General features: G+C 36.8%; 1 protein-coding gene across 2 annotated transcripts; it reads left to right on the forward strand.

Annotated features, from left to right (window-relative positions):
* The first annotated feature begins 851 nt into the window (after positions 1-851).
* On the forward strand, positions 852-5,534 carry LOC104825386. 2 transcript variants are annotated; one of them, XM_010557712.1, is made up of 4 exons: positions 852-1,710; positions 3,752-4,033; positions 4,117-4,208; positions 4,660-5,534. In XM_010557712.1, the coding sequence occupies exons 1-4, from the start codon at positions 943-945 to the stop codon at positions 5,303-5,305; spliced, it is 1,788 nt and encodes a 595-aa protein (XP_010556014.1). In that variant the 5' UTR covers positions 852-942; the 3' UTR covers positions 5,306-5,534. The 2 variants fall into 2 exon arrangements, with proteins under 2 accessions (XP_010556014.1, XP_010556015.1); XM_010557713.1 differs by having other exon boundaries at positions 852-1,704.
* The last annotated feature ends 4,652 nt before the right edge of the window (positions 5,535-10,186 follow it).

Raw genomic sequence — 10,186 nt, forward strand, 5'->3', positions numbered from 1 at the left:
AATTAAACTACACATTACTGTTGATGGCGCTATCGTTGTGTAACGATAGCGCAATCGTTCAAAATTTTTTTTTTTTTTTTCCCAACGATTTCCGCGATCATACGTTTTCGTTTGATTCCCATGAAAGTATTTTGGTGAAGCTCGTTTTCCGTTCTTTCCTACAAAATATAGAAACATCGAGATCGGAGTGAAATTGTATATGATAAAGCCTATAATCGTATAAATATCATATAATATAATGTATATAATATACAAAAATACACTAATATATACATGTCATCAATATGGGCTCAAAATTCAAATGGGGTTGTGATTTTTATGTATTTCATGTAATTTTATATTGTTTAATGGACCTTTTTGAAGATAATTTGTAATGCAAAATGCGAAGTTCTATGAAAGTAGGGAAAATCCAATAATTAGTGAAATTATCAAAAAACTAAAAAATTTATACTAGAAACGTGAAACGTAGACGCAAGATCGAAGTTGAATTATTGTCATTTGTATTTCAACAAATAATATCGTTGAAAAAGACTTAACATGGTATTTTATTTTTCTTTGATGGGATTTTAAATCTATTGATGAAAGACAATGATGAATTGTGCACTTCAATGCTAAAGTTATATGATCAACCATATTTAGGCGGCTTATAATTTACTATTTTTAACAAAATAAAAAAAAAAGAATTCGGTTTCTTAAATGACTAAATGTATTCAACAAAAAAAATATATAGAAAAGGCCAAAAAAAGTAAATAGAAAAACTCAGACACCAAGGCAAAACAGGGTAAAACTAACAACCAAAATAACAGAGAAACTCTGTTTTTTTTTTCTTGTTGCTCAAGGAAGACGAAAAAGTTAGGGTTTTGTTTATCCAAGTTCTTTCTCATTTGTTTCTTGCAAGACAAGAAACATTTTTAGATACAAAGACTTCCGGGTGTTCTTTTTATGTACATCTTCTTCCTTGTGTGCGTTCTTCTTTCTGAAACAAAACTTCGCAAACATCGTTCTCTCGTAATGACGGAGCTGAAACCCGGCGTTCTTTTCAAGCTTTTAGAAGAAATGGGTGTCGGAAAAGTTCGGAGAGACGTTGATTTCAGACCGGTTTTGTTGCAGATAAGAAGCATAATCCCATTTTTACCGTCAGGAGGGTTGTGGCCGAGCAAAGGTTTCTTCTTGAGAATATCGGATTCGACGCATTCGATGTATGTCTCGTTGCCCCGAGAGGAGAACGATCTTGTTCTTACCGATACGTTGCAAATCGGGCAACTGATATTCGTCGAGAAACTCGAATTCGCTTATCCAGTCCCTACGATCAAAGGAATAAGGCCAACACCAGGCCGGAGGCCTTGTACTGGCGATCCTATCGATCTCATACCGAAAGAAAGGATCGAGAAATTCTGCGGTATATCCGATAGTTCGTCGAAGCCGCCACCTAACAAACCGAACCACCAAGTGAAGAGGCCGAGGAGAACAAGATGGCACTCGCCAAGCATCTCCGAGATTCAACTTGATGATTTCGGGTTTTCAAATAACCTTTCGAGGGTATTGGAGGACGATACCGAATCCATGGTCACAAATTCCTCGTCCTTATCGTTGTCGAGGCGAAGAAGTAGTATAGGTTTACCAGAACACACGAGGAGACGTGAATCGTTGGAGCCGATGATGATTAAGCGTGACACCAAACGTATATCTCGCGGAAGTTCAACTGTAAGCGTAAGTACTCCAATCTCTAAAAATAAAATCTTATACAACATTCTAAAGGAAACCCTATATCTTATATCCATATTTTGTCGATAATTTTCATTCATAATGCCATATCAAAACATACACTAAGGTAACCTTTGACATCGATACAACACTTATTGAGCTTTAGCCTAGAGGGAATATTAATTAGGGGTGGGTACGAATCGAGCATTCGAGATTTTTAGGTTAACTAAAGTCTCGGATCTCATGAGATATTATACGATTTCGGAATTGTTTTGGTGTCTATGTTGGGTTTTCTGTATCCCAATCATGTGATTCACAATCACATAAAGATCTGGTTCTAGGGTTTATTTAACAAAATACAAAACAAAATTTTTTCAAATCTTAGAGCATGAACGTGCATGCTATAGATCTCAGGGATCAATATACTAAACATTTTGAATCTTTGGGATTCAACAATCACACGATCTGCACCTATAGATCAAAGATTCACAATCACCACAAAGGTGTTGAACCATGCCAACATCCTTTGCAGGTATCTACAGGATGAAATCCAACTCCTTGGGTCGTACGTGTCGGCTAGTGTTTCTAGGAGGCTAGGTTTGTTTCTAAACCTTAGATCTGTTCTAAATACGTCTAGTTCAAATCTAAATTGGTCCACAAAATAACCATGTACCATCTCTCTTAAAATTGAAACTCGTCATTGTCTCTGGATATGATGTAGGCTCTTCATGTTCCAAAAAAATAAGTTTATTTCCATTTTCGAAAAATCTATATCTTACAAATTCTTGGCGAATGCTACCCATATCTCGGAAGTTCACTCACTTTAGGCAAAGTCTCAATAGTTTGAGAGAAAGGTTGAACCATTTTGACATCTTTACTTGGCTTAACAGTTGCGTATGGTTTTTAAGCGTTTTCAAGATCTATTCTTCTCCCACTATCTTTCCTTGAAAACGAACTCTCTTTCCATGAAAAGTATCATTCTGAACAATAAACATTTTATTCTCAGTCTGGTTGTAGAAATAATATCCTTTCATTTTTTTAGGATATCTAACAAACAAACACTCGTTAAATATGGTAGACAACTTGTCTGGAACTAGGCATTTCACATAAACATCACATTTCTAAATCTTCATGACATGATGCAATTCTAAAGTCATGAGTTTGTTTGTGGACTTTAGAACTATTCTAAAGTCATGTGCCGACTTACTTTAAGCAGTTGGGACGAGCCCTTTTTCTAAGCACTCTCGAAACACTGATTTCTACAGAATTCACAATTTGCATAAATCTAAATGGATCTGATCCAGATCTAAATTGGCTATAATACTTGAACTTAGATTCCATTAGCCAAATCCATGTTTTTGAGCAGCAGCCAAATTGGTCTGATTTAAGTCTCCATGTTTTTGAGCAACAATCGATTTTTTCATCAACTTGTCTTTTACACATTTATTCATTCCATCTTTATTTTGTGTGACCTTGTGGGTTGTTTTCTATATACGACCTTAGCTCCAAAATCTAATTTCGGTCTATTAATCGTAAGTGTTCTCTAGTAAGACATTATAACTATCCATAATAAAAGCTATTACAAACGTATATGTTCTCGTATAGTAGATCATTTTAGAGTACTTAAACCATTTAGAACTCGTATATAGACATATTTTTCGTTTGAATACGAAATTTGCTTTTTTTCTCCGAAAATAAATGTCATATATTACAAGTTAACTTGAGTCGTAATCTAAAATTTTCGATTAACCCCAATCCAAATACTTGAACTGAAATTCCATTAGCCAAATCCAAATCCGATTTCCAAGTATTCTCGGTGTTGTACCCCGATCAATGTCTAATGACAGCAGTACCCAATCCGTAGGTCGGGTCGGATACGGTATCCAAAATTTACGAGTTTTTTTTTCCAACCCTAGAGTTACTAAATCAAGAAATGATAAGGAAAAGCAAGGAATTGCAATTTTGGATTTGAAAGATATTGTCAATTTTGATCACAAAGGGGATACGCGAAATCAAAATTTTGAGAGTTGCATTCTATATTTTTCAGGCATCACCGTCTCCTTCTCCACGTTATGGTACTATTAACAGTAAGTCGAGTGTTCGGACGGGGAGAAGAGAAGTGACCGCAGAATCTCCGAGATGGGCAAATAGTTCAAGTCATGGGAGTAAGAGTAAGACGCATCTTTCATCGTCCAGAAGCAACGCCGAGTCTTCTATTCCGCCTAAAAGCGGCTTGGAATCTCCGGGCTCGATATCGAGAAAAAGAAGCTGGACCGAAACATCGATTCTATGGGATTCACTTCCTCCCAAAGTCGTAAATCTCGGAAAGGTGGTCACATTTTTCATATACTAAATATGCTTGTTTGATTCATAAATAGATGATGTCTTAGAGGGTTTACTATATATACGTAGGAAGTTCTAAGGCAAAGAGATACCGCTCTTCACGCCGCCGCCGAGGCTTTACTACAAGCTTCCGCCGCCGAAAGATTGCTCAAATGTCTAAGGTAACATAAAGATTGAATTAGGGTTTCACTACACCTTTTTTTGTTGATGTATAGAATAGATATTGATTTAGGGTTCAAAGAATTATTAGAGAATATGAACCTTCAAAATTAAATTTCAATGGAAACGTTTGGTATAGACCTCAAAACGTTTCTTGCATATTATACTTAAATATATAATATCGAAGCTCCCGCCGCCGAAAGATTGCTCAAATGTCTAAGGTAACATAAAGATTGAATTAGGGTTTCACTACACCTTTTTTTGTTGATGTATAGAATAGATATTGATTTAGGGTTCAAAGAATTATTAGAGAATATGAACCTTCAAAATTAAATTTCAATGGAAACGTTTGGTATAGACCTCAAAACGTTTCTTGCATATTATACTTAAATATATAATATCGAAACACATATGATTATCTGAACGTTCGTTGGCTTGCTTATTCAATGGCAGATCATACTCAGAGCTTCAGACAGAAGAATTCCACAATCAAAATCCATCAATCGGCGAATTCTTCAGTTTCCGAGACGATTTATGCAAGAGCATGCAGATAACGAAGACGTTATCCGGAACATCCGACGCCAATTCCGACACGTTAACTTTACGGAACGATAGACGCGAAAAGGCGAGTCTATGGATCAAAACAGCAATAGCCACGGATCTGAACCCGGTGTCTTTACCAGGAACCAAACCAAATCAAACACCTGAGAAAAAGGCCATCTCCCTAATCTCTCGGAACGACAATAACAGCGAGGAAACCGAAAAATGGGGTACAAGAAAGGAGTATACATTGAGTAAAACAGTGTCGGAACTCGAGAGCTGGCTAAAGAACGAAGAGAGAGGATGGTACTTAGGCCATGTAGAGAAGTATCTTGATGAGATTCATAGTGCAACGAGGTGGAAAGACATGAACAGCAGTAGAATGGCGGAGACGATGCATAGGATAAAGCGAGTGAGTGATTGGTTAGACGCCATGGACAAAGGAGGCGAGGTTATGACAGAGACAGAAGCAGAAGCTTGTAAGAGAGTGAAGAACAAGATTTATAGAATCCTTTTGAAGCACGTCGAGACAACAGCTTCGCTAAGTCAGAGAAAATAGTTCACAACAACAAAAAGTCTTTTCTACTTTGGCGTTTTTGTTGTAGGATAGACTTTTTGGTTTTGTCCGTACAAAACTGTTTTCAAAGGAATCTTGATGTTCGGTTCGGTTCGGTTTGATTTGTCTATGTTCGGTTTTAATTTTCGGGTTTTATTAAGGTAATATCAAAAAACCTTTTTTTTTCCATTTTGTCAAATGGAATCTTTGTTTCTGTTTGTAATTTTTTTGGATCGTGTTGGGTTTTGATTTAAGTTTATTATATATGTTTATTAAAAAATCAGGATGAGTATTTTTATTCGGTTGAATTAAACTACACATTACTGTTCTCAAATTGAATATGGTATAAAAACTGAATAAGTATATATTGTTTTTAAAATAGAATATAAAAACTAAATAAAAACAGAAAATTATTTTTAAAATAATTATTTTTGTTAACAAAATTTGACACCAACCAAATAAAATAAAAATCAAATTTAATACCGTAGGAGAATTAAATCTAGAAGTGGTTGTATTATTAATTGTTCTAGTTTTTCGGATTAATTATCATGACATGAAATTATTAGAGATTTAGTCCGGACCGGTGCAGGTGCGGTCTGTCTGGAACAAGTTACTCTGGAAGATTAGAAAGACTCGAAGGATCGGTCCCACTCCAGACGAACCAAAGACTGCGGAAGCACGCTAAAGTTACACTGTTTTGGAACAAATGCGCTAATTTCATACACATACAAAAGCAAAAGAGCTTCGTTTTGAACGAAAAGAATCAAGGCTGGCAACTTATACGAATTTGATTGAGAAACCTAACGAAAAATTTGGCATTGGGAGAACATGTTGCAATGTAATTATTAGAGATTTAGTCCGGATCGGTGCAGGTGCGGCCTGTCTGAAATATTTTTTTTGAGTAACCGGATATCATAGACTGAAGCCCAAATTAGTCTTGAGACCGAAAGCAAACCATCTGTCTGGAACAAGTTACTCTGGAAGATTACGAAACACTCGAAGACCAATTCGGATCGATCTGAACCCAGTCCAGACGGACCAAAGACCGAATTTCATACATATATAAAAGCAAAAGAGCTTCGTTTTGAAGAAAAAGGTTAGAGCTCAAAATTTAGAGAGCAAAGACAGAGATATTTTTAGGGTTTGTAGAGGACAAGGCATTTATTCTTCCTCTCTATGATCTTGCGCTTTGTTTTGTCTACCCCATTTTCTCTATATTTGTTTTGGTAACCGTAAATATATTGAATCAAAAAATTGTTCGTGTACAACCCGAAAGTACGTCGTAACCAACCACAAATGTATAGGATTCCATCAATGGGATTACAAAATATCTTCTATAAAAGTTTTAGCGATGTAGGCTGGACTGGATCGAAGAGATGATTGATAGCCACTCGTCCTCTAGAGAGGAAGTAAGGTAGATTGGAAACCTATCGCCGAGAAAGGATGATGTCCCGAACAAGCCTGTCAATTTTGATGCGAGTTGTACCAACCGAAGAAGACTCCCTCCTGAAGATTCTAGCATTACGTACGTTCTCGCCAGATCAAATGAGTTGCCGCCAACAATACCAGATTTGCAAACTCCCTCCTCGGCCCCATTCTCCCCACCAAATTCCTAAATAGCCATTCAGAGCAATCAAGTAAGGAAGAGGGGGGAGAGACATAACACGGTGATGCAAAGAAACTCCAAACTTCATAGCTATACTCACATTGGAAGAATAAGTGTAAGTGTGATTCTTGTGTTTCCTGACATAAGACGCATGTGTTGTTTTCCCTGATTCTCCACCGCAGTAGTCGGTCCATGGTAGGTAGCCGACCAAGATAAACTTGCCACAATAAGAAGCTGAGCCGAGGGGTGGTGAATTTCGGCCAGACTGCTCGGGACCAAGGAACAACATGAGATGCAACCCTGATCGAATTCCAAATAGATGATAGAGAAAAGACTTGCATGTAAGTGGTAGATGACGCCTTCCATTCAAATAAATCAGGCCCTGTTTCTACATTAGGAGGCGAGATATAAGTAATTCTGGCTAAGATGGATTGAATATTGTCCGTTCGAGCTCTCGGGAACGACCGTTCTGAACCTTGCACCGCTATCTTAACATATGAATGGAGAGGGACATTAACCAGCCTCGGCCCGGAGGGCCCTGTGATTTAAATGAGAGGGCCCAAGCCTGTCCAATTATCATGTTAAAAGTGAGCGGAGGTTCCATTACCCAACTTATATAGCAGAAATTTTCCCGCTTGTTGTTTGAAGCCCAATAGCTTCCGTAGATTGCAAGATTGCTTCTGATTCGGAAATGTACCTCAAAATCCTTTACTCTTGGAAATGTGTTGCTTTAGCCAAACCACCCAAAGAGAATCCGATTCCTTGAAAATTAGCTAAATATTTTTCAGTCTAAATAGGGCATTGAAATCCTCCAATTTCCTTATAGCGAGCCCTTGGTAGGAATTTTGGAAGCAAGAACACTCTGCCCCATATGAATTTACCATACCATAAATCACCGTGGAGATCAATAGAATTCTCGCCGGGTAAGATAGGTATTTATTAGTCCAGGAGGTCAGCTTTCTCTTCACCCTCTCGATGAGGGGATTATGTTGACGGACAAGAAAAACGATGATGCTTTGGATCTAGCGGAATCTGCCAAACTTGAAGAATACAAAGACACTAAAGCAACCAAAGTCTCTCATACATGGGAATACAATAACATGTGCATGGCTACTTTCCTAATCAAGCAACAACCATATCTCGTCACCTCTAGTCAAGAATTTGTCACGGACTTAATAGTATGGCAAATGGATCATCATATCAAGCAAATTTCCTTATGTAGTCCACAACATATTTGTATTTCCTTATTTTACATTCTAACGGTTCTAAGTTACCTTTTCTCCTTAGTTTGTATTCTTGTATATATGTAAACATAATGCTGTATATTTTATGATATGGGAATAAAGTGATTTTTAGTAATCACCCCAAGAAAACTCCATCACATCTTCAACCCCTTTTTTTCTTGGCTATTCAATCAAATTCATTTCAGAATCGATTTCTTCTTCAAATCATTCTAAATTTCTTATTTTCTTTATGGTATCAGAGCTTCTGGGTTTTTCTAGTTTGTTGGTCTTTTCATAAAAAAAATAATCGTTGATAATGAGAATGAAGATGAAGATGATGATACACCGATCCAGTGGTGATATCATTTAGAGTTTTTTTCTATTAAGAATAAGAGAGTCATTTTGTTTATTTTTTTATTTTCTCTCATAATTCCACATGTTTCCAAAGATTATTCGCATAACAACCAATCATCTTATTCTTGCCAAAAAAAATTGCTGTCACTAAAGCTTTCGTATAGTTGCCTTCTAATCTCGAATGAATCAGAGTTATTCCCGAGACTCCTTTTTTACACCGCGATTGTCGTCCTTTTTGTTATCATTGAACGCTTCTTTAATTTATGTGTATTGCCAAATTTGTAGTGCAGTCGTTCGTTTGATTTTTTTATATTTTCTATTAACACAAGTAAACAAGATGATGTGGTTCAAACGACATGCATTTGATCATCTTTTATGGAAATTTGGTATTTCATGATCTTCACACTCCAACTTGAAGGGGAATGTTGAGATATACCGGATCTTGAAGAATATTACGAGATATATCATATAATAGAGATCTTACCAAATCCAGAAAATATATATTTAAAAATATTTATTTATATATTTAGTTTACTTATTAAATGTAAGACTCTCATCTATTTATATATTATTTTAATTATCAATAAAACAAATCATTCCATAAATTTTTTTATGGCATCACTGCACTAAGGTTCTAGGACCCCTCTGTTATTCATTTTTTTCCGTTGTACCAAATCGCATCAATGGAGGCTCATATGTCCAAAAGAGATGAAGAAATCCTCGAAATCTTCATGTACGTACGAACTCTCAATTTCATCCGTAACGTCATAAATGAGATGACTTTGGAGCAGATAAAACGTGAGAGCACGATTCTGTGGTCAAAACTTGAAGCACTTCATCCCGCATCAAGTAGCAGTGAAAGGGCCAACATGAATGCACCCCTCGTTTACCTCTCAATGCTAGATGGTTCCTTCAACGAATTGAGTCTTAAAATACTAAACGATGAATCTCTACCGTCGATTAATGAAGGTAGGGCGATGGTGAGCAAAGTGAAGTTGGACAGGCTGCTACAAGGGAGAACACAATGTAAGTATAGCGAAATCGAATACTATAATGATGCTTATTATGGTTTTTGTGTAAAAGTTTTGCAGAGGCTAAAAGATGAGGCCATCTATCAATAAGATGAGAACAAAGTAGTGCACTACAAAGAGGAACAAACACCCACAATTCCCACAGAAAACAAAACATCCATCAAAACCGAAATGGATAACGACGAAAACATAGAGATAGACGAAACCCTTGTGCGATCTGAAAATGACCAGATCTTAGGAAGAGATTGAACAAGAGAAGTTGAGGGATGGATAGAGACGAAAACCATGGTGGGCAAGAGCAGCCGGACGGACTATTCTAGTGAGTCTAGTGACTATTCCAAGAGGAACATAATTTCCAAAGTGAAGCGAGGACCAAGACGATGATGCTACTGTCCAAATCCATTCAATATGACATAGAACGGATTCGTTCGGTTAAAGGAGAAATTTTCTGCCTACTTATTCCCAGACCGTTGGTCTGAGGGGAAATGTAAGGTGAAACTTCGTATCAAAGGTAAAACTCTTTATCTACTCCTGTTTGATTATAGTCATATTTTTACAGTCTTATTTTTGGTTTCTTATGTTAAACGGAGTGCATTGGCCTCCTTTGTGTTATTTGATCGGTTTGATAAGTTTTGACAGACTTTCGATACGGATTTAAAGAAGAATCGTA

This window comes from Tarenaya hassleriana, unplaced genomic scaffold (assembly GCF_000463585.1).
Source record: "Tarenaya hassleriana unplaced genomic scaffold, ASM46358v1 Cleome45, whole genome shotgun sequence".
In the NCBI taxonomy this organism is placed as follows: domain Eukaryota; kingdom Viridiplantae; phylum Streptophyta; class Magnoliopsida; order Brassicales; family Cleomaceae; genus Tarenaya; species Tarenaya hassleriana.

What these genes read in the sequence shown, in the direction of transcription:
- LOC104825386 (XM_010557712.1), top strand. Translation starts at nt 943, where the DNA reads ATGTACATCTTCTTCCTTGTGTGCGTTCTTCTTTCTGAAACAAAACTT. An exon ending in GCGGAAGTTCAACTGTAAGC is followed by an intron (nt 1,711 to 3,751) that starts GTAAGTACTCCA and finishes TATATTTTTCAG; the next exon opens with GCATCACCGTCTCCTTCTCC. An exon ending in AAGTCGTAAATCTCGGAAAG is followed by an intron (nt 4,034 to 4,116) that starts GTGGTCACATTT and finishes ATATATACGTAG; the next exon opens with GAAGTTCTAAGGCAAAGAGA.